The sequence below is a fragment of the Hyaena hyaena genome, unplaced genomic scaffold, assembly GCF_003009895.1.
Source record: "Hyaena hyaena isolate Hyena2069 unplaced genomic scaffold, ASM300989v1 scaffold_104, whole genome shotgun sequence".
In the NCBI taxonomy this organism is placed as follows: Eukaryota; Metazoa; Chordata; class Mammalia; order Carnivora; family Hyaenidae; genus Hyaena; species Hyaena hyaena.
Genome location: NW_024080736.1, coordinates 3,294,058 through 3,319,568, shown reverse-complemented (window position 1 = coordinate 3,319,568; position 25,511 = coordinate 3,294,058). Strand labels below are relative to the sequence as shown.

General features: G+C 35.1%; 1 protein-coding gene and 1 long non-coding RNA gene across 6 annotated transcripts in view; one reads left to right on the top strand and one right to left on the bottom strand.

Annotated features, from left to right (window-relative positions):
* TANC2 (tetratricopeptide repeat, ankyrin repeat and coiled-coil containing 2) overlaps positions 1-25,511 on the top strand; it is a 374,283-nt gene that overhangs the window by 220,177 nt on the left and 128,595 nt on the right. For all 5 annotated transcript variants that reach the window (XM_039235906.1, XM_039235904.1, XM_039235903.1 and 2 more), the window contains exons 5-6: positions 9,397-9,545; positions 15,530-15,716. In XM_039235906.1, the coding sequence (XP_039091837.1) occupies positions 9,397-9,545; positions 15,530-15,716 (336 nt within the window). The remainder of the gene's footprint in view (positions 1-9,396; positions 9,546-15,529; positions 15,717-25,511) is intronic.
* On the bottom strand, positions 471-25,308 carry LOC120234182. Its single transcript, XR_005529010.1, has 4 exons — positions 25,221-25,308; positions 19,481-19,625; positions 2,708-2,766; positions 471-642 (listed from the first exon to the last, which is right to left on the bottom strand). It is a non-coding gene; the product is annotated as an uncharacterized LOC120234182 (long non-coding RNA).

Below are 25,511 nucleotides of genomic sequence, written 5' to 3'. Positions count from 1 at the left end.
TAAAACAGTCTTAGAATACTACCTCTTTGAATAAACCAGTCTCCATAAGTTCTGGGAGCTATATAATAAGAAATTGAAATGGTGGGGCACCTGGGTGGTTCAGTTGGTTAAGCAGCCAACTTCGGCTCAGGTCATGATCTCACAGTTCTTGGATTCGGGCCCTGTCTCAGGCTCTGTACAGACGGCTCAGAGTCTGGAGCCTGCTTTAGATTCTCTCTCTCTCTCTCTCTCTCTCTCTCTCAAATAACAAAACATTAGGGAAAAAATGGTATTATTAGCTACACCTAGGTGATTACTTGAAATACAAAGAAGTTCTCTTTTCCAACAGGCTTTTAGGGTTGATTCGTGGTCCATCTGTTTGAGCAAGGTGCCTCCTATCTGGACTTGGAAACTCAGTCTCTGATTTGTATTTTGCATCAGACTTTGCAAGTTTTGCCTATTGTGATTATGATACTACCCATGATACAAAATTGTTGAAAAACTTGCCTTTATTTTCCTGATCTCCATTTGTCCTCATTTCACCTGTTACCATTAGCTTGGAGAGGAAAATGTCTCTTTTATCCAGCCACAAATCTTAAATATATTTCATAGATCATTGAGATAAGTTCAGCATTATTATGTTTTCTGCTTCGATCTTAACTTCTGTAGGAACCAAAAAAGTTCAATTATAAATGTGAGTAGATGAAACTGATATTTCTGTTGTTGCCAAAAAAAAAAAAAAATAGGGAATAGGAGTCATCGTGCAAAATGATTAGAGAATTTCTTTTCATGTTTGAAGAGAATTGTGAGGCACAAGCTTGCTACAGTCTGGCTCTCTCTTACTTGGCTCTGTTGCAAACCAATTTAAAAGGAATGTTCTTATCTGCTGGTTAATGTTTTATTAAAACATTGAATATCAAAAGCCACACAATACATTTTTGTACTTACCACAGAATGACTAGTGTATATATTATAGACTTTTCTATTAATCCATGGAAATCATCTTTGGCTACTGTAGAACAGAAGGCTACTCTTAAAATCTAAAGATATTCTTTGTTTTATAGAATTTTTCTATTTATAAGTCTTAAATTTAAAGAACATTGGTTAGAATTCATTTATGTATGAGTAAAACTTCCATTACAGTCAAGGCCATAAAATATGGATGCTATTTTCTGGTATCTTAACAAAACAATGATGCTGATTTTCTTAGTTAAAATTGTATACAATGAGTTCTTTAATACAACAAATGCCTTATCTGGTCTCTAACCAAGTAACATTTTTTATAATGGCACAGATAATGTGCTGTTTGCCCTGGAGAAAAGAGAGAGTTAAACTATAGATGGGTCATAGTGGCATTTTTCCAATGAGAGCTTTTGAATAACTGTTATTCCTCAAACATTTCTTTTCAAATATCCAGTCAAGTAAAAACACTAAAATTATCAAAAACACCCATGTGAACTATTTAATGCATTTTCTGCCTTATACTTACCACTGTATCCATAATGCTTATTGTGGTAAATGACTAGTGCATAGTAGATGTTCATTTAGTGTGTGTTGAATGAATGAAATGAACTCAAAAAGCCAGAGGAAGACAAAATGAAACAATTTAATGTGTTATAAACGTATATATGAATAATACGGATTTCTCTTTACTAAAAATACATCTTTTCACTTTCTAATTTACTACAGAGAGGTTCAGAAGCTTGAACAACTAGAGCTGTATAATAAAACTGGAGCTCAGTTTTGGGAGGATGTGGTAAAGCCAGTGTGCTGGCTTCAACACTTACTGTGACAAATAACAGCTCTGCTTTTAACAGCCACCCATTTTCTAATATTCATCAGAAAAGAAAATTTTAGGTAATCATTTAAGAACTAAAATGAAAATATAACCAGGTTTGCTTTGGCATTTGGGCCAAGCTAATCATAGGTTTTATAACTCTGTTAGAAAGAATTGGGTTTTTTACTTGATTAAATGTGGTACATACAAATTTCTGAGTTTTTGAAATAGATGAGAACAAGCAGTTTATAATTAATGGATCATAAAGGAAAATGTAAACAGCTTGATGTGAAAATGCCAAGAGAATGCTGAGAATTTAAAGTCTATAGACTGAGACCCTGTGTAGCGTGCCATGTTAGGGATGCAGATTAAGGGTTTGGATACATTAGCTGTTAGACATTCATTTCTTGACAATTTTAGTCATTGTCTAATCCCTCTGCGGTTTGGCTACTTTAAATAGGAGACACTATTTTGCAAATCTAAAGTGTAAACCGTCTCTGAAAGGAGAGTTGGTATCATCAAGAAAAATAAGGACCAAAATGTTCAGCACTTGTTTGTTTACAGCATTCTCTTTCTTGCCTGCATTATATTTCTCATACAATTTACTACGATTTAATTAATTGATCGCCTGTTTTCCTTCTTGAGACTATAACCTCCTTAGTAATAAGGGCTGTGCCCCTTGTTCATAAATGTACATGTAACACCTGATACAGTACCAGACACACAAAAAGTAAATATTTAATGAATGCTTAATGAGTTACTGAATGCTTTCCTATACTTATTGTCTGTCATCAGATAATGCAGAATGCTATTAAAGATAAAAATAAATACAATAAAAATATAAACAGTTTGTTTTCAGCAATCACATATTTCCTGATAAAATAATAAAGTAGTTGAGAACATAGGCTCAGGAGCCATACAGCCTGAACCTCAGTATTAACTGTCACTTACTGAACTCTGTAACCATGGGCAAGCAAGAACTCAGTCTTTGTGTACCTCACTTTTACTATCTGTAAATAGGAAATGTTGTGAAGGTTAAATGATTTAATACATGCACAACATTTAGAAAAGTACTGGACACTAATATCCCAGTAAACGTTAACTATTGTTGTTACTACTATACTACTACTAGTACTACTATCAATATTATTATTCCATAAATAAATCTAAAATGGTCTTCTAAAACATTAGATATGCTGCATTTAATCCATTTTGAACTTAGAGCTCCATATTTGTGTTGAATCAGTAAGTCATCATACAGAATTTGAATCTGAAAACAGTTCCGTCTGCTTTTTCCCTAACTCTACTGTTAAAGAACCAACCTCATCTGTATAAGAATTTTGAGTATAACCTCCTCCTCATCATCATCCCTCCTTTACCTGCTTTCACCCTGCCAAGACAAGTTTGTTTCTTTCTCTGTGTTCCCCAGTATGTCCTTTAATTTATAAAATATTTCTTATATGCATTGGCTTCTCTCAAGTTGTATGTCTTTGCTCTGCTTTAAGTTGTTAACTGATACAAGAGGAGTGGCCAAGTAATTTTTAATTTTATACTAAATTTTGAAATACATATAGCATTCTTGTTTCATAATTCTAGACTTCTTTCTTGGAGGAAAAAAACAGATATTATGCATACTGTTTTCATTCTCAAACCTAATGTCCGTAAAACTTTTTCTGTATTTTTTAAAAATTGAAATAGAAATACAAAAAGGTACACAAATCATAATAATTATGTAGTCTCAATGAAATTGTATGAAGTGAACACAACCATATAACCACGACCTAAGTCAAGAGAATAGAACATTACCTGCACTTCAGAAGTTTTCCTCATGCTTCCCTCCCATCATTATCCACTCTCTAGAAGTATAACCACTATTATGAATACCATTCTCAGTTATTTCCTTTCCCCATTTTCACACTTTGTACAAATGAAATAATTTAGTATGTATTTTTTTGAGTCTCTCTTCTTTTGTTCAGTAGTATATTTGTGAAATTCTCTTCTGTTGCTCTCATATTTCATTTTCTGTCTACTCTTGATGGACATTTTCAGTTTGGGCTATTATGAACAATTCTCCTATTAATATTTGTTACATATATTTTGATGCACCTGTGTATGTAATTTTCCTTTTGGTATATACCTGGCATATAGTGGACCTGCTAGAGCTTCAGGATGTTCAACTTAACTTTTTAACTTAATACTACCTCAAACTTAATACTACCAATTTACATTCCCACCAGCACAGCAGTATTTAAGTATTCTTTTACCCCATATTGGGAGGGTGTTTATTAGTTTCTTTGTTTGTTTTGTGTGCTATTTGCACTGCACATATGCAGTGGTATCTCATTGTGATTTTGATGTTCATCTCCCAATAATGTTGGACAGCTTTTCATATGCTTATTGGTCATTTGGACATCATCTTTTGTAAATTCCTATATAAATTTTTTGTTACCTCTTAGTTGGATTGTCTTTTTTTTCCTAGTGATTTGTATGGGTTCTTTATATATTCTAGAAAGAAGCCCTTTGTTGGATGTACCTGTTCCTACTCTCTGGCTTGCCTTTTTACCATCTTAATGGTGTCTTTGTTGAAAAGAAATTCTTCTTATTCATAAACCACACAAAAAAACAATCTTCTTTTGTGGTTAGTGCCTTTTGTGTCCTATTTAAGAAATCTTTGCCAAGTCCTAAGTAATGAAGATGTTCTATTAGGTTATCTTCTAGAAAACTCATTGTTTTACCTTTCATATTTGAGTCCATAATCCAGCTGGAATTGATTTTTATATATGGTATGAGGTAGGGGCAGGTTTTATTTTTATTCATATCATATTGATCCATCATCATTTACTGAAAGTACCATTCTGTTACTAAACTATGACAGCAACACCCTTGTCCTAAATAAGGTGAATTATGTATGTGTAGATATGCTTCTGGATTCTTTGTTCCATTCTTTGTTCCTTTGATCCACAGATTTATCTGTGCTTGTATCAGTCATACTCTGTCATAAGGGCTTTAGCACTATATTAAATCTTGATATTAAGTAATAGAAGTCATTCTTCTTCAAGTTTTCTTTACTCTTCCTGGACCTTTCCATTTCCATGTAAGTTGTAGAATCTTTTAGTTCTTACGGTGCTGTGTTCTTTATTCAGTGTTCTGGGAACAAAACCCAATGCATAAATGCACTCCTCCCAAATGGGCAAAGTGAAACAATAGCTGTAAATTTAAATAGTTTTGGGACTGGGTGGCTCAGTCAGTTAAGTGTCCGACTTCAGCTCAGGTCATGATCTCATGGTTTCCAGTGAGGGAGCAATATAACATTGGAAGCATCAATTCTAGATTCAGGGAGTCTGGGTTCTTAACCTGGCTCTACCATTTATTGCTTGTGGACATGAGCAGGTGTCTTAATTTCTCTGTGCCTAAGATTTCTCATCTGTATAATGAGAGTAATAATACCTATTTCATAAAATTGTTATAAAGACTAAGATAATTATAAAGTTTTTAAATTGGTGACTTGTACATAATATACACTATATGTCAACTAAATTGATCATATAATCTAACATGTCTTATTTTTTGTATAGATTATAAACTTTTTAAAGTCAGGGACTATACCTCCATGTTATATAAATCCTCATAATACCTAATGTTAACGTGTACATAGAAAATATTTGATATCAGAATAACTCCCTAGAAGAAAATGAAATGGAGCCCCAGAATATCTAGAGGTCAGGAATCTATGCTAAGAAGAATTTGGAAAAGCTTAGCTAGTTTAATCTATAGAAGGAGAAAGGAGTAATTCATCAGTTTGAATATAGCAGTTACCTTTTTATTTTATCAAGGAATAAGAAACCTTCATTCTTGGGGGAGAGTGGCAGGAATGAAGTAAACTTAAATATTTGTAAATAAAAATAACCTTACCGATTCTATTATATCTGTTCTGTGGCAGAGAAATCTATTTTTGTTGACTCTTGGAGAGGAAGTAGGGAAGAGACAATAGAATCTGTTTTTCTACTCTGACATAAATTCAATGAAAGTTCTACATAAATTTTTCACAGATGGAACACTTGAGTTCAGTAATCGTATACAGAAATGCACTCCACTCCTCTGCCCCCAGCTTGTAACTTTAGTAGAGAAGTTATGATAAATAAAAAGTGAATAATAATAATAATAATAATAATGTAAATCTCACTTTGTGCCATGTGGAGCAAGATTATTATTAAATGAGTAAAATTGAATATCCCAAAAAATCAAGAAGCTATTTATTATATTTTGGCATCAAACCATATGACATTATAGTTCATGCTTCCTATGCTGAAAGGACGTGTCTCAAAAAAAAAAAAAAAAAGATTTTTGTAATGTCCTATAGGATCTGTGCTACTGTGGATTATTATAAAGTTAAACCTAATGCATCTGAATGTCAAAAAAAAAAAAAAAGTTGACACTGAATCAAGTTAGTATAAACAGCTTAAATAACTTATTTCTGTATCACATTTAGAATAGATCATCTTGAGTTCCCTGGCTCCTTTTCATGTGATTTCTATAAATTCTCTATTTGGAAATAAGTGTATCTTGATGATGAATCTAAGAGAAAACCTCATACTGACTTTGTTCATCATCCCTCATTGAAAAGGTTTGAAAAAGAATAATTCTTGTAGTTGGTAACCACTGAAAAAGAGCCTAAGTAGAAAGAAACTAAAAAGCAAATTGTATGGAAAGAATGTAGCAGTCTAGAAACAGAGGGTTAAAATCAATGCCAGCCATCAGGAATTTGGGGGGGGGGGTCTAAATTTCAGGGCAAAAGTGACCTAATTTAATAGGGTTTTTCTTTTTGGAGTAATTAAAATATTCTGGTATTAGAGAGTGATGACGGTTTCATAACCTTATGAAAACAGTAAAAACCACTGAATTATACACTTTAAGAGGATACAGTTTATGGTATGTGAATTATGTATCAGTTTTTAAAAAATGACCTTGACTCTGGGGGAAGTGCTATTCAGGCCCATGTGGCCTGGGGTAGGACCCCAACCAGGGTGAATAGAGCATCCAAGTGCAGGGCGGCAGTGAGCAGCAGTGACATTTGTATTTAAAAGGGGAGCAGATTAAGTAAGGATAGTGAAAGCCAGATTTCTCACTATTGGAGAACAAATTTACAACTTTGGGAAAAAATTGCAAGGAAAAAAAGCCCTAAAATTAACCTTATCATATTGAACTGGAATTAGAGTGTCACCGTGAACTTTTTTTTTTGGGGGGGGTGTTTGTATACAGATTTGCGAGTGAGAATAAATATAAGGATGTGGGAAAGTGTGTGTATACGTACATGTCTGTATACATGTGTATGATTATATTGCCTAATTCTACCCAAGTGGATCTGGAGGACAGTGGTGTCCTAATAGCAATGAGCATACCTTTCTCCACTAAAAAGAACCAGGGCTTCTTGTAACAGTGCCTGACTCCAGGGATAGGGCAGGGGGAAAATGAGCCTGAAACATCTTGTGCCAGAAAGAAAAGAAGTGCTCTGAAAATGACACAGGTCTTTCAGAAGGTTCCAAGAGCCAAATTGAAAGGGCTTATTACTCTGGTCAAATCGGGGACAATTGAAGTGACAAAATAAATAATGGTAGTAGCAGATTATAACTCATTAAATAGATAGGAAATGTTGAGTCCACATGAATTGGTGAAGAAAAGAAACTACAGTAGAAAGAGTAATGGAGGGGCGCCTGGGTGGCTTAGTCGGTTAAGCATCCGACTTTTGCTTAGGTCATGATCTCGCGGTTTGTGGGTTCAAGCCCCGCGTCGGGCTCTGTGCTGACTGCCAGCTCAGAGCCTGGAGCCTGTTTCAGTCTGTGACTCCCTCTCTCTCTGACCATCCCCTGCTCATGCTGTCTCTCTCTCTCTCTCCTAGAAATAAATACAACATTTAAAAAAAAAAAAAAAAGAAAGAAAGAGTAATGGGTTATAGGGGACTCTTGAATGCCGAGAACAAACTGAGGGCAGATGGGAGTGGGGGGGAGGAGAAGGGGGTGATGGGCATGGAGGAGGGCACTTGTGGGGATGACACTGGATGTTATATGGAAACCAACTTGACAATAAACTGTTAAAAAAAAAAAGAAAGTGTAATGGATTAATGAATGCTAAAAAATAGTGAGCAAAAGTTTGTTGAGAAATTTAGACTGATACTTTTACAACAGGGTCTGTACTATCCCTATTCATAATATCTAAGAGATAGAAACAACCTCTGAGTGTCCACCATCAGATAGATAAACTGTGGTATATCCATACAATGGAATATTATTTATTCATAAAAAGGAGTGAATTTCTGATGCATGCTACAACATGGATGACCCTTGAAAATATGCAAAGTAAGATAAGCAAGACATAAAAGGATGAATAGTGTGTGATTCCACTTATATTTGCCTAGAATTCATAGAGGGTAGCTGGAGCTAGTAAGAGGGAGGAATGGGGAATTTTTATTTAATGGGTACAGAGTTCTTTGGGGGGTGATGAAAAAGTACTGGATATGGACAGTGGTAATGGCTGCACAACATTGTGAATGAACCTAATGCCATGAATTGTACATGTAAAAATAGCAAATCTTGGAATACATATTTTATCACAAAATATTTTTAACGTAAAAATTTGTTGCAAAGTGGGATGTATTTACATATACTCAAAGTATCCCCCCCCCAACCGACACACACAATACTTACTAATTACAAAGAGAAACAGTATAATTTTAGAGTGGGGAAATCTGATGAATGCTACCATAACCTAGTGATCAAAGTTAACACAGCATCACTTTTGTGATATTTCTGCCAGAAATGTATAACCTGAGTCAAACCACAAGGTAACATGAGATAAATTTGAATTGAGGGACATTGTGTAAAACAACTGGCCTATATAATCTTCAGAAGTGTCAAGGTCACAAAAGTTAAGAAAAGACTGAAAACTGTTCCAGATTAAAAGAGATAAAAGAGAACCAAGAATGAAATGCACCGTATGTTCCTGAAATGGATCCTTTTGCTAGAAAGGACAGTACTGGGACAAAACTTAAATGGGGTCTGTGACTGAGATTGTAGCAATGCCAAATGTTAGTTTCCTGAGGTCTGTGCTGGCGCTGGAGCTATGTAAGAGAATGCCTTTGTTTATAGGAGACACATACTAACTAGGGACGATGGGACATCATGTCCGTACTTACACATGGGTAAGGAAAAAATGTACTTTGTACTATTCTTGAAACTTTTTTGTCAATTTGAGCTGATTTCAGAATCTTTTGAAAAGAGAGTATTTATACGAACTCTAAGAGAAAAGAACCTGAGTGAAGGTAGCAATTGTGCAGAAGCTAGATCCAACATGAGTACTGAATTGGAAGGCTAACTGTCAAAGAAATAGGAAGCATCCTCTGTTCAGTAGATTACAGACATTCTCTCAAACTTAGGTGTTTAAAGTAGCTACTTTGAGGATAATCTGAGTAAACTGTATATCAGTTATAATGCAAAAGTGGGAATATCAGCTTCTAGGCAGGGACCTTGTGATTTTGGATTTAGAATGAAAACCGAAGGAATGACCAAATTGAATGTAAGATTAGTTGCAGGATGAGGTCATTTTATTTTGAAAGATTCATGTGTTTCAATGTCTGCCTCTTACAGGTGATGCTGAACAAGAACTTGGTCCCCCTCCATCTGTAGATGAGGCAGCAAACACACTCATGACTCGTCTGGGTTTCCTCCTTGGAGAGAAAGTCTCGGAAGTTCAGCCAGGTGACCAATACAGCATGGAAGTGCAGGATGAAAATCAGGTAAACTGCTTGCTCTCACCTGTGAAACATGGGATAAATCAGCCTGTTCTACCAGGAAAAATGTTGCAGGGTGTATGTATATGTGTATGTTCTGAGAAGAATCCTAGTTTTTTGAATGACTTTTGAGGCCTGATGACATAGCTTGACTTTCCATAATCACTATATTTCTTTACTTTATGAAACATCTTTTAGTTATATTCGTAGGTTTAAAAAGCCACTTGGTTTTGATTAATTTGTGGACTGAATGAGGAAATAAATCAGTGCATAAGCCAAGAAACAGAATTGATCTAGGTAGAGTATGACATCCAGAAATTATAGAGCCTACATTGTTTTCAGGTACATGTGGCTTATATACCAAATTGACAATATGCTGAGCAGGTCTCAGCAAATTTGAGAAGATTCTAATTACTGTGATCATAGTAGAATTAGTCAATTACAGAATGATAACCTTGAAAGTTATAGCTAAAATATAATTTAGAATATCCCTCAAATGTTTGGCTATTAATATACTTCTAATATACCAAAGAAGAAATCACAAGAAGTTAGAAAATATTTTAAACTGAAATAATAACAAAATATAACAAAACTTATATGTTTGTAGTATATAAAAATTGTAATTAAAGATGTGCTCAGAAAGAAATTTTAGTTTTAAATACATATATTAGAAAAGAGAAAATCTAAAAAATTAATGACCTAACTATTCATGTCAGAAAGTTAAAAAATATCAGCAATTTTTTATTTTGGCCATTTTTTAGTTTAAAGGTAGCAAAGGAAATATTAGACTTGGATTTATTTGTGGGGTCTCAATCTTTAAAATATATACCCTGTAGGGGTACCTGGGTGGCTCAGTCAGCTAGGTGTCCAACTCCAGCTCAGGTCACGATCTCACGGTTTGTGAGTTAGAGCCCCGCATCGGGCTCTGTGCTGACAGCTCAGAGCCTGGAGCCTGCTTCAGATTCTGTGTCTCCCACTTTCTCTGACCCTCCCCTGCTCATACTCTGTCTCTCTGTCTCTCAAAAATAAATAAACATTTAAAAACAATCGTTTTAATGTATGTCCTATAGTGAATCAGTTTATTCTTGAAGCTGATAAATTAATTTCATCTTGTATATTCTTAAATATTTGTGAAGATTCTATGTCATATGTCAGTTTTGCCATAAAATAATACAATCTTCAAGGATTATTTGGATATATTTATAGATCATGTGGATCATATTCAGATGTCCAGGGCTCTCTCCTCAGACTTCTTTCTTTTTGTCCTCATTCCCTATGTGATTGGTTTTGCTGATGGCACATTATAATCACCTGAGCAGTTTTTCTAAAATTCGGATTCCTGGAGAGTCCAATCATAGTGAAACTCCTCCATTCTTTTTTTTTAAATACTGTCTTAACTCCTGAATTGCCTCCAGCCCTGCCTTTTCCCTTAACGCCAGTGTATTTCTAGCCGCCTGTACTATATCACCTTTTCTATGTGGGTGTCCAACATACATCTCAAATTTAACCTGTCAAAAACTGACTCTTGCACTTCCTCGCAGAGCCGCTCCTTCCGCAGCATTTTCTGAATAGGTTGTATCACCTCCATGCTTAGGACAAAGCATTGGAGCCACTGTTGATTTTTCTCTGTTCGACTCCACATTGAATCTTTCAGCAAATCACATAGGCTTTGTCTGCAGAATATTTGCTGAATCTGATCCCTTCTCATTTCTTCCACTGCTGCACCTGAGTCCCAAGTCACTGTCCTCTCTTGCCCAGGCTACTACGATGGCTATTAGAATGTCAGCTAGAAGGCCTGAAACTTTTGCCTGTTTTGTTTATTCCTGCATCCTCTGCATGTAGAGTAGGATCTAGCATTAGTTGGCGCTCATTTACTGAGCCTCCTAATAAGTCTCTGCTTCCACTCTTGCTGTAGTCTGTAGTCTGTAGTCTGTTCACACCGTAGCCAGAGTGAGGCTTGTAAAATGTGAATCTGATCCTTTCACTTCTGGGCTCTCAATCTTGCACTGTCTTCCCATCACATTTAGAATTAAATCTGAAATCTTCAGCATGGCCAGAAAGGCACTGCCTGATCTGACCCCTTTCTACCTCTCCTCCACTGCCTACCTCGCTCCCTTTCACCTGCAGCTCTGCAGCAGAACTAGCCTTCCTGTCGTTACTCTGACACAGAACATTCCTTAATAATACTGGAATGTGCTTCCCCCAGAACTCGCTCCCTTTATTCCATGCTCTGCTCAGATGTTACTTCTTCAGGGAGGTCTTCCTTAGCTACTTTTTCTACTAGCACCTGCTCATCACTGTAACCCCTTATCCTGCTACTTTATTTTCTTTATAGATCTTAACCTTAATTTATGACACTACATGTTTAGTGGGCGGTGTCTGTATCATATACAAGAATGTAAGCTTCATGATGGGTTGATGGAGTTTTTTTAACGTTTATTTTAAGAGAGAAAGAGTTCACGTGTATGCACAGTGGGGGGTGGGGGTGAGGAGGAGGGAGCAGAGAGAGAGAAACCATGGGGCTCAGTCCTAGGAACCAGAGATCATGACCTGAGCCAAAATCAAGAGTCAGAAGCTCAACCAACTGAGCCACTCAGGTGCGCAAATGTTTTTTGTTGTTGTTGTTGTTTTTTTAAATCAGTTTGCATTGTAACTGTGTTACTATGCTATGCCCCATGAATGAAAAAGTGGGAATGATATTTGTTGAGGGCCTTGTTAATATTGGTATAAGTAAAACATCCATTTTACTTTTTCTTGATACCCATTTCCAGTTAAAATATGACTGTTCAAATCATGACCAAGGAACTTGAGTATTTGCCAAGGATCCTGTTGTTTCTAATACAAAAGTCATTCATGGAGAGCATAGCATAACCTAAACTGTCGGAATCACTGTTATATACCTGAAGCTGATGTAGCATAGTGTGTCAGCTACACTTCAATTTAAAAAAACAAAGCAAGAAAAAAGAGAAGTCGCTGAACCAGGAAGTAGAAAATTTGTGCCCTGGTTCTAATTCTAACACCTGTGATTTGGTAAATTCAGACACGTCCCTTGACATCTCTGAGCTTTAGGTTTTTTATAGGTAATAGCAGCTGACATTTATTAAATGCTTACTACATGCTAATCATTGTACTAATTGCTTTATTTACACTATTTTGTTTAAGCTTTTTTACAACCCATGTGGTAGGGTCCATTTATATTCCAGTTTTCAGATTAAAAAATGGAAGCACACTGCCAGAAAGTGATGGAATAGTATTCAGATTCAGGTGGTCTGCTTTTACCTGCCCCATACCATGTAATATGAAATAATAACACCTGACAGGATTGTTGTGAGGATCAAGGTAAATCATTAATATGAAATTACTTTGTAAGCTGTAAAATGACATATAAATAAAAGGTATAAAACATATGCAGTATAATTACTGTATAAAAATATATGCAGGTGCTATGATTTGGGGAAAATTATTTTTTAGCTTTCATACTTCAGGGCAGTTTCCTGTTCACATTTCTCAGTGGGGGAAATAATTACCATTTTACCTTACACTTGGTTGATAAGGAGTAAATGAAGTAACATTTTTCAAAATATTAAGCTGTAAAGAATTGAACAAATGTAAAATAATAATGAAGCTAAATGACAGCCTTCTTGGAATATAATATACCATGAAACTATCTTGGAACCACAGAAGGAAGTGGCTAAATTGGAATTTCTAGTTTTAGGAAGATGATTAAGAATTAGGAGGTCATGTTCATTTGATGACTCTCTTCTCAGTTAAAGAGCATGCTGACAAAGATAGATTGCTTTGTTTAGGAAGGCCTGAGAGTAACAACATCCTCAGAATGATACTAGAAAGGACAGAATCCAGCACAGGCAAGTCAGCCTGTATCATTTTTCTGCAAAAGACAAAGTATTGAAAGTGATATTCAGTTGGCCCCTCTATTTTCTTCACTCAGTAGTTTCTGTGGTAGAGGATATACTTTAGGAATTTCATCATCAGGTTCTTACCTTGTGTATTTGTAGAACCTTTAAGAGACCTGACTGGGAGTTTGGGATCCTTCCAGAGAACCCAATGGAAAAACCATTGAAATATTTTATAAGTTGAGTGGTTTAGCCTACAGCATGGAGAATGGTTAATACTGTCTTTCTGTGCTTAGAAGAGATTTCTTCTATCTCATTTACTAGCCTCCTTAAGTAAATATAAAGTCTGCTTTTTAATTCATAAACCATGAGCAAATTACCACTTTCTAAATGGCTTGATCTTTAAGCTTCGCTTTTTACAGTTAAAGCTTTTAAAACATACATTCTGTGATATAAGCTTTATTTTGTAGAAAGCAACTTATAGAAAAATAATAGATGTCGTTTGGGCTTAACCTCCACGTTGGCTATATTAAGTGTTTAATACAGTTTCCTCTCTCAAAGAACAGACTGAGAATCTTACCTAAAAATGGAAATGAGTTGCTATGGAAGTAATAGATTCATACCAAGATGAAACTTTTTCAATATGGAATGACTATAGATGTGTTGAATGTAAAAAAAAAAAAAAAAAAAACCAACCTAGTATAGTTTATTTCATCTACCCACATATTTTTTAAACCGAGGGTTGAGGAGGTTAAAATTTGCCATGTCAGATTCTACCTAGGGAGGATTCTAATTCAGTAGGTCTGGGGTGTGGGACTCTGTGTCTGTCAGTTTTGTTCGGGAACTGGTCTTTTTATATTCCACAGGTGACTCTTCTGCATGTCTGGTTAAAAATCATTGCTCTTGTAGGCCAACATCATTTTATAAAAACAGAGGAGATTACAAGGAAATTTAAACCCTTCCCTCCTCTGGAGAAAAATTATAGAATAGAAGAGAAATGACATCATAGATCTGAGGGCTTATTGTATTACTAAACAAATCAGTTCCTAATATTATTAATGTGATTGAAAAGATTTGGTGGTTGCAAGGTTCTGTGAATGTCACTTGTGCCTTAAGTTGCTGGTTATAGCATTTAGATTAAAATCAAAACCTGGATTCAACACAAGTGATTAAATAAAAGGGACTGTATCTAAAGCTCATTTGAGGATGACTAAAAAGAGCCTTAATCTTCTCACATCTAGTGAGCAGCACATTTTCCAGTCAAGTTGTTAAGTGTAAATCTTCAATTTTAGTGGAGAGGATATGAATAGTGACTGTATAGGTAAAGAAGTTGAAAGGCTTCTTTTAAATTTAACATTTAAAGATGTCAAATTTGTCATTAGTGTTCCCTCAGGTAATTTTGTCATTGATCACTTACCATTTTTAAAAGGATAAAATATCTTAGTGTTTGAAAAAATAGATTTTTTTTCATTATTTTGGCAATTTATTTGGGTAGAAAGGACTAAAGAAAAGTGCATGTCATTAATTTAGGTAAGCCAGGATATATTACCACCAGTCTTCCTGGTGATCATTCACACCTTCCTGTCAAAAACTTTCAAAAGAGGTGACCTCAGATATAAGAATTATTCAAGATACAAAGCAATCTCAGTCTGCAGTCAATTTCTACAGAGAAATTATTTAGTTTTGTTTTAAATGAACATTGTTTGATTGATTTTTTAGATAGACTTTCAGAATAAGGCATTTTCTCTCCATTCAACCCAAAGAAAAGTATTAACAAGACTAAGTTCTAAGCCTTCAGAATAGTCTTATTGATAGCAAATAGCAAGGACCACTTGTGCTTAATTAAATTCCTTTATCAATTCATGGCAGTGATAAAGAATACTTGTCACTAGAAATTTCTTAGGCAGAAAAACTGGCCACAGTTTCTGCTTGTGTTAAATTTACCCTGTTTCACCTTAATCGTACAACGCAGAATCTCTTATTCTGGAGGGCAAAAAACAAGTACCTAGTAGATGTAAAAGCTATGTATGTAGACTTTCTTCTTTTTCTCATCAAAGCATATGTTTTGCCATAAGATGTATTTCACTTTAACAGCCAATCAGTTTATCTTTTTTATTTTTCATTCCAATTTTTCAGACCTCAGCAATCACCCAGCGGATAAGTCCCTGTTCCACCTTGACTAGTAGCACTGCCTCTCCACCAGCCAGTAGCCCCTGCTCCACCCTCCCGCCAGTCAGTACAAATGCAACTGCGAAGGATTGCAGTTATGGGGCTGTTACTAGTCCAACCTCTACCCTCGAAAGCAGAGATAGCGGCATTATTGGTGAGTTGGTTTTTGTATTAATCATTTTGTGGGGTTTTTTTCTTTTAAAATAATTACACAAGCTTAAGGTTTTCAAAAATGTCTGCTTTTGAGTTGAGATGTATATATAATGTGTGTGTATATTTATATATACAGATGTATATATAATGTGTGTATACATATATATGTGTGTACATGATATATACATATATCTATATGTATACGTACAAGGTTTGTCTACTTCTTCCTATAGATTCACCTATCTGCCAACAAAAGTGGTTCAGAAAATGTTCATTCCTCACCGAACTAGCAAGAGTGTCATGGAGGTTCTCAGTTCTTCATATACATATTGCTTATTGTGTACTTATTAAGGGGAGTCAGTCAAATGGAAGTTAGTGAAGTTTTGGGAAAGGAGGATCTGAAGAAAGAAAATGTACAGAGAAGAAAACAGGAGTGAGCACAGAATCTTAGAGCATGTTCAAATTGAGCAGAAAATTAGAGGTGGGAGAATGAGCCAGTGGATTGGAGTAGTCAGACAAATAGAAGAATTGGGGCAGTGTAATGTTGCCAGAGTCAGAGAAGATAAAAGGTTCAGGGAAGGGAAAAGTCGAGAGGCTGGTCAACAAATGACAACAGCTAAAAAAGCCAGGCATAATGGGATCAGTTAAGGAATAAAGTATTTCTTCATTTGGCTTCCTTCTAAAGATTATCAAATCACACTATTTATTTAGATAGTATAGCAGATATTAATGCCTGGCAACTAAATATATCTCTACTATTTAAATGCAGATTAATGTGTGAATTTATTCCTTTAAAATAAGTACTGAGTAGATAAAAAAATATTTTTCCAGCAAAGTTGCAAGATACAAAATCAACATACAAGAACCAGTTGCATTTCTCCTACACGCTAACTATGAACAATTAAAAAAGAAAATTAGGAAAATAGTTCCATTACAGTAGCATCAAAAAGAATTTAAAGACTTGGGAATAAGTTTGGGGTGCCTGGGTGGCTCAGTCGGTTGAGTGTCCGGCTTCAGCTCAGGCCATGATCTCATGGTTTGTGAGTTTGAGCCCCGCGTTGGGCTCTATGCTGACAGCTCAGAGCCTGGAGCCTGCTTTCAGATTCTGTGTCTCCTTCTCTCTCTGCCCCTTCCCCACTTCCACTCTCTCTCTCTCTCTCTCTCAAAAGTAAATAAACATCAAGATTAAAAAAAAAAAAAAAAAAAACTTGGGAATAAGCTTAATCAACAAGGTAAAAGATTTATATACTAAACAGTACACTAAACAGAAAATAGTGAAAAGAAATTATAATAGATATAAGCAAATGAAAATATAATGTGTTCATAGACTAGAAGATTTAATATTGTTAAAGTGATAATCTATCTCAAGATTTCTACAGATTCATTGAAGATACCATCATAATTCCAACAAAGTTTTTTGCAGAAATAGAAACACCCATCCTAAAATTCATGCGGAATCTCAGAGGACCCTGAGTAGCCAAAGCAGTCTTGAAAATGGAGAACAAAGTTGGAGGACTCCATTTCTTGATTTCAGAATTTATTACAAAGCTTCTTAAAGTCAGGATTCATGTCCTACAGTTTTTATATATCCTCATGACTTACCATAATAATTTCTAATTTGTGATTTATTTATATGAGAAGTCTTTATGAAGATATAGTCATTAAGTAACTAAATATTTTAACAAAATAAAATAGAGAAATGCAGAAGAGTAGCCTCTTTTCTAACCTCTGAAATAGTTTGTGAAACATTGGAATTATCTTCTCCTTGTATATTTAGCAGGACCTGCCATTAAAATAATCTGGACCGGAGTACCTGGGTGGTTCAGTTAGTTAAGTGACCAACTCTTGGTTTTGACTCAGGTCATGATCTGGCAGTTAGTGAGTTGGAGCCCTGCTTCAGGCTCCACGCTGATGGTATGGAGCCTGCTTGGGGTCAGTCTCTCTCTCTCTCTTTCTCTCTCTCAAAATAAATAAATAAAAACCTAAAAAAATAATCTGGACCTGATGTTCATGCAGATTGTTTTAATTGCTACTCCACTGTATTTAATGCTATAGGACTTTCTAAGTTTTCTCTTTCTTCTTGAATCAGTTTTCCTTAGCTGTGTTTCTTTCTTTTTCACATTTATTGGTATAAAGTTGCCCACAATATTCACTACCCAGGAACCCAAGCTAAAAAGCTGAGAGGAGTCCTTGCCACTTCTCTGCCCCCACCCTAAATTTCTTATCCCTGAATTTTAGTTTCATCTTTCCTATTATGCCTTGGTAGTCCCCATTATCTTAGACTTAGAGTAATACAAATCTGACTGTTGTCTCTGCTTTTCGTCTTGTCCTTTCCAAGTTTGTCTTTCACACAACCACCAAAGTGAATTAACCAAAAACTAGTTACTCCTTTGGTTCTATTACCTCTGAGGTGAACTGTCTGAAAATCAAATTTGATCATATCACTCCGTTCACTGCCATTTACTTATAAAATAAAGCCTAGACCCTCCAAATCTGACCATGGCAAATTTCTTCAGGCTTCTCTAGCCTTGTGTATATTGTTCTGACAGCATTAGACTTTATTGTTACTTGACGATTCCAGTTTTTCCATGACCATTCTGCCTGTAGTCTCCTCTCTCTTACATTTGAATGACTCCTATGGACTTTTTAAGATTTGGCTAAGTATTCTGTCACTACCACTACCACCACTTCTCTTCAATTCTCCACTCCAACTATTATCCGATCCATATTAGTACTCCATATTCCCAGTAATACCTGAGCGTATACATATCATGACATTTAATGTGTGGTATTAGAATTACTTTTTGATTAAACTGTTAGTTTCTTGTTAGCAGAAACTTTGCCTTACTCATCTGTATCTGTAGAACCTCCAATAACTGGCATGTGGTAGCATAGTAGGTACTCAAGTAAATGTTTACAAATGAAAGGAGAGCTGAAGGGTAGAAGGAAAGAGGACAAAGGACAACCTGGCAGTTTGCATTATTTTTTTGGCATTGCTTAGAGTGACCATTGGGTATAAGATTAGGTATAAATTTATTAGGTTTTGAATAAATAATAGGGATTAGAATTCTCTGTTGACCAATTTTGTTCTCTTAAATTCTCTTTATGATTAATTTTAGCAAAATAAATTTTATAATCATTAGGCAAGCTTCTTCTTGGGTTCTTCTGTTGATATTATTAGAGTGTCTATCACTGCATATCATCTGTATTGCCATACATAAAAAATACCTTTAGAATTGTGTTCAGCCAAGCATAAGGGATGGTGCTAACAGATCAGACCAAATCTGTTCACAAGTAGTTACCTTTCAACGGGGGAAACCTAACATGTCAATGAATGTTCAGAATACTGTTCATATGTTCTGAAATTTTTAAATGGGATCCTGCTTTGACTTACAGCAGGAAGTGTTCCTCTATTTTTTCTTTCTGCTAAATTCTCGAAATTGCATTCCTTGTACTGTAAGTGCTTTTGTGGATAATAGATCTAACTTAAAGAATGATGATGAACTTCCATTCTTTAATGTGTATAAATACTGAAACACATTTGCTTGTAAAAGTATGAGAGAAGAATGAGAATAATATCTGGTCATAAAGTTACTTCAACTGTAGAATAGTTATCAAATTATATAAGCAGTTTATCTTGAGAAATGATTTGTTTCCCTTTAGGTGTTTTTAAAGGCAGTTTGAGTTGGAAGAAACTTGATTATGGCATAAACAATAATAGTCAAAGATACTGTTACTACCTTGGAAATCTCAAGACTTACCTACCTTAACTGTTAAATATGCTTTGTTTAAGTATTTCCCCCTCTGATTATCCAAGCATCCACTTTTCCAAATTACGTACTGCTTATATTATTTCAAACAAAAACTTCCAAGATGGTCTGTTGTTTGTGTTCTGTATTTAAATCCTGCCCTATCAGCAAAAAGCACAAAAGTTATTAAATGTATTAATTTATCCATTTTAAGTTCCTTTATAGGTCAGTTCAGTGTGATTCTTTTTGATTCACTACATTTTCCACTTAAAGCTATCAGAATTTTAGCCACTCATGTACCTGACTGTGTCACTGGTACAGCATGCCAAAATATGTAGAATCCTAGTTACAAGAATTGGAATACCAGAAATGCAGACCTCCTGATTTTTTAAGTATTCTAAATGTAAAAAGTTCTTCTCTAGGGTTCTAAAAGCTTTTAAGTAACCATGACTTATTTGATTCTATGTAGTTTGGATTCACCACAGACTAGGTTAATATCTACCACAGCTTGCATTCTCTGTTCCAATCATAGCTTCCCTCCACAAATTCACAACCCTTTTTAAATATGTGGTGAAATACCACCAACACAATTGTTGCGTATTTGTATGGTAATTTTATTTTTGACTCTCTTTTTTTGTTTCATTGATATGACTCTGGTAGTATCATTGTCTTATATATGTGCCCAGTTGATGATGCCACTAATGACGTATAATCTCCCATCAGGTACCTACATGCACACACGTGCACACACACATCTTAAAGCAAAAATTTGGATAATTATAACCTATGTGAGATAGATATCATTTTTCTCTCCTATTCCTTTTTCTTGTTAAGCTTTAATAATGGTCCTTTTTGGTATGGTTATATAGCAAAATGAATTTAAGCATGGATCCATTTTGTTTCTCCTTTTGTTTATCTGGAGGAGGTCATAGTTCTTTCCAGAATGGTATAATTCTCCAATTTCTTTTAATCAAATCTCAGAATTTTTTTAAGTCCTGCTTTTATTGCCAAATCTGGTCTTTTGTCCTATAGCCTTAAATCACTTAACACCTACAAAGATAGAGTGTCTATGACTGTGCCCATTGTTTATGATTATGTTTTCCTGATGTTTCACATTAGTAACTAAAAAGCAAAATCAGAAGCTCCTAATAAAAGTCGCTTGTTCCTTTAATAATATACAATCCAGGAGGATGTTGTATATTCTTTATTTGATTCAAACTATCACATTTTAAAAGTCATTCTTCCCAGAGGGGGAAGGGGCTAATGGGTTGGGCAAACTCAGTAAAAGAGGAGTGGGAGATACAGGCTTCCAGGTACAGAATGAGTAAGTTCCAGGTATGAAAGGCACAGCATAGAGAATATAGTCAGTGATACTGTACTAGCATTATATGGTGACAGACGGTAGCTACACTTGTGAGCATAGCATCACCTATAAAGATGTTGAATCACTATGCCGTACACCTGAAACTAATGTAATATTGCATGTCAACTATACTAAAAAAATAATAATAATAAATTTACCCACCTGGGTCATAGACTGAACATTAGATAATTTGAGTTATTTTTTTCATGTTTTCTCCAACCTGTTTTCAGAAATGTGTGGGTTTATTTTTACTACTGAGTTTTTCCATTTATTGCCCTAGTGACTCCATCATCCTTCCCACCTCTCTAACACTAAGTAAATTTTAGTAGCTATAATGTGGCATGTTTGTTAAAGAAGCCTGGACCCTGCTTATTCAATTGATCAAGGAGACCTAGCAAAGCATGTCTCTTGCATATTGACCTAACTAATATAATAATAACCAGCATTTATTGAGTACAATAAACCAAGCACCATTATTTAATCTTTATAATGATCTCATATGAAAATAAACATTTCACCGGATCATATAACTGAAAGGGTGCAGAAAACTTCACAAAGAGTGCTTACAAAAGCTTATAATAAAGATACAAAATAGCAGGTGAAAGAGAATGCAAACAAGCCCAGAGGCCCCTAGACATTTGCAAGTGCAGCTCTCCAAGTTCTTTCTTAAATAGAACGTGCTCTGTCTCCAGAGTATAAAGAACCAAGATTTGTACACGGAATCTTGGTTTCAGGAGAACTCCCCAAAAGTTTACAGTGAAGATTGTTATGCTGCTCTGGTCATCTAGCCAAGTCAGATTGTCTAACTAAGTCCTCCAGGTGTAAGTTGTCAACAAGCATCTAGTTCTGAGTGCTGCAGAAGAAGCTTAGAACTTTAAACAGCAAATTACAAATCATTAGTTATCCCAGTTGACCTTATCTTGGCTAAGAATCAGTACTAGACTTCCAGGCAACCCAAAGATAAGCATAGGGCTGGCCCAGTCTAGTTGTAAAATAACTCTGTCTTATATAATAGTGTAATAATCTTTCTTAGAATTGGAAAACCGAGATTCAAAAATAATTGGTCTCAGGTCACATAGATAGTAAGAGGCAAAGTTGAGATTGAAGTTCAGGTCTGTATGACTTCAAAACCCATGGTCCTGGGGCGCCTGGGTGGCTCATTTGGTTGAGTATCCAACTTCAGCTCAGGTCATGATCTCACGGTTCATGAGTTCGGGCCCCTCGTCAGGCTCTGCTGACAGCTAGCTCACAGCCTGGAGCCTGCTTCAGATTCTGTGTCTCCCTCTGTCTCTGACCCTCCCCTGCTCACGCTGTCTCTCTCTCTCTCAGAAATAAATTTAAAAAAAATAAAAAGCATGGTCCTGATTATTATAGAACAGTACACAGGTCTAAAAAAAATTCTGTCTCAGTACAGATGACCTAAAACTATTATATGGCATTAAAAATTTAGTCTCTGTCAACAAAAGTAGTGAATCAAGATAAAAATTAGTCCTGCTAGTTTAAAAGTATTATAGAAGACAAAAACTTTTTTATTTTGTATGTATATAATTATCTATATGTGAATTATTTAGTATAGCTGACACATAATGTTACTTTAATTTCAGGTGAATAATATAGTGATTCAACATTTGTATCCCTTATATTATTCTCACCACAATGTAGCTACCATCTGTCACCATACAACGCTATTACAATGTGATTGATTATATGCCCTATGCTCTGCCTTTCATACCCATGACTTATTTAGTCCATAACTGGAATCCTGTATCTCCATCTCCCCTTTTCCCATTTTGCCCATTCACTACTCCCCTTCCTTCTGGCAACCATCAGTTTGTTCTCTGTATTTATAGGTCTGATTCTGCTTTTTGTTTGCAAACCATTCCATTTTAAAACATGCAAAAGACATTGGATAGACATTTCCCCAAACAAGATATGTGAATGCCTAATAATCACAGAAAAAAATACTCAATATCATCAGTCATTAGAGAAGGGCAAATTAAAACCACAGTGGGACACAACTTCATACCTTCCAGAATGGCTGTTACAAAAAAAGGACCAAGTGTTGACAAAGATGTGGAAAAATGAGAACCTTCATGTATTACCCTTACGTATTTATGTTTATGAAGTAAATATAAACTACCATACAATCTAGCAATTCCACTCTTAGGAATGGAGCCAAGAGAAATGAAAACATGTCCAAAGAATGAAGCATTATTCATAATAGCCAAAAACTGGAAACAATCCAAATATCTATCAGCTGATAGATGGATATACAAAATCTGAAATGTCCATACAGTGGAATACTATTTCAGCAATAAAGAAGAAGAAATTATTAATAAATGCTACAGAATGAATTGACCTCAAACATAAAGATCACATATTGTATGATTCTGTTTATATGAAATCCCAGAAAAGGCAAATTTATAGACAGTACATTCAGGAGTTGCCTAGTATTGGGAGAACAACAGAAATTAACTGCAGACAGGCACAAAGGACCTTCTAGGGGTTATAGCAACATTCTAAAACTGAATTGTAGTGGTGGTTGCACTTATCTGTAAATTTACTAAAAATCATTAAACTGTACATTTACAGTGGGTATACTTTATGGTATGTAAATGATACCTCAGTAAAACTGGTACAAATATATAGCATTAATTTGATTCACAATAAGCCTGTTTATAAGCCTTTGATTCCTTCCTCCTCACACTATCTCTTTCTGGCCTATGTGACAATATAAACAGACATGTCACATACACAGTTTTTCATATTGAGGTAGTGATTTTTTCTTTATCAAAGAGGGAAAATGGCGAAGGTCTTGGAAAAATCTCTTTAGTTACTTGAGACTTAATACTTTCTCCCTATCCTTTATTCACTTGCTCATTATTAGAAATAAATGATAGGTTAGGGAAACAAATATGCATAGTTTTCATTGAGGAGCCATGTCTTCCATTCTAGCTCCATTCATAAAAACTTTGCACATAGGAGTGCTTAATTCATCTAAGCCAGTTTAAACTTTTAGTAGCCATGTGCACAAAAATATTCCTGCATTCTCTGATGCTTCAGTCACCTTGATGACCTTAAATCATAAAAAGTCTCACCATAGAGGAATGGCTGAGTAAAATAGGATGCATCCAAAAGTTGAATAATAGGCAGACATTAGCCTGATGTTATTAAAAATAGATTTAATTTTTGACTCTACTTTTTTGTGTATGTCCTCTTTTGCCTAGAACTGTCCTTGTTCTAGGATTAAGGATTTAAGACCTATCTTGTTCCCATGTTCTATACATAATAGTTGTTCCGAAAAAATTTATTGGATAGGTAGGTGAATGGAATTAACCAGAAGTCACCAAGTTCATGAAAAGCATCAATGAAGCAAAAATGCACAGAATTCCTAAATGGGAACAATTACCCAGAGAATTTTACTTCCAGTATTTTGTGTAAGTTATCTATTTTTACTTTCTGTGTCCCAATAATTCTAGACTATTATGCATTCTAGACCGTTTATTCGTCCTTTCGACAAATATTTATTGAGCATATACTGTGTGCCAGGGACTAGATACATTTCTATCTAGTGAAAAAAGGCAAGAAATACCTGGGGCTTCATAGTTGAAAATTAGGTGAACTGTGTAATAGGTTATGCAAATAGTACAGTAGTCATGCAGAACAACCATCAGGTTTTCTTCCCAGGCTGGGAAAACTAGATGCTTTGTTTATCTTTGCTTTTAAATACTTTGACCATAAAACCCCTCCCTTGTTATAAAATTTAGCATTTAAATAATAAAGTAGGGTCCATAGTGCTACAAGTTAACTCAAAGTTTCTCAAATCTTTCCACCATCAATGAGGACTTCCATAATTTTTGTTGATAGATCTCAACAAAACATTTGAAAAAATGTTCAGCATCCCTCTATTCATTATTTAGTAGTTTCTCATTTTTAATTTATCAAACATGTATCTCTGCAAAAGCTTCTGCTTAAATGAGAATAACTACTGTTGTCATCCTTGATAGAATTCTAGCTGTGGTTACAGAAGTTTGATGGTGTAACTAGTGACCAGTAAGCATATTATTTATAAATTATTTGAAATACTGAAAATAATGAACCCCATTGCTACTTTCTCACACCTGTAAACCACGTGCTCATGGTTTATCTGGAGAAAAGGGGTACATAGCAGGCTGGGACCACACAGATACAGGTATATCTTAGCCAAATCTGGGACTTAATAATAAGAACATCTTCTGGACACGCACACAACACACACATACACACACACACACACACACACACACACACACACACACCATAAAAGGTAAGGGATTAAATAACAGGCATTTTACATGTAGACAAGCCCTCTGGGAAACAAGAGTTTCCATTCTCTAGCTTTCGGCATACTGACCTTAGCAGCTAGTGAACTCTGAGCTTCTTGCAAAGAATTACAGAGACAGCTGAATCACTGTATCTTTACACCAAAAGAAATTATATTTCAGTCAAATTTTACTGAAAAAAAAAGTTTAAATATATTTTAAATTAATGAGACAATTTTCAGAAATTAGGATAAGAAGCATACATCCATTTTTAAAAAACACACACAGGTACATACATAATATAAATATGCTATCACTGAACACACTTAGAAATTACAATTATAAAATAATGCTGTGGAATCCATAATAATCTCATTAGGGAA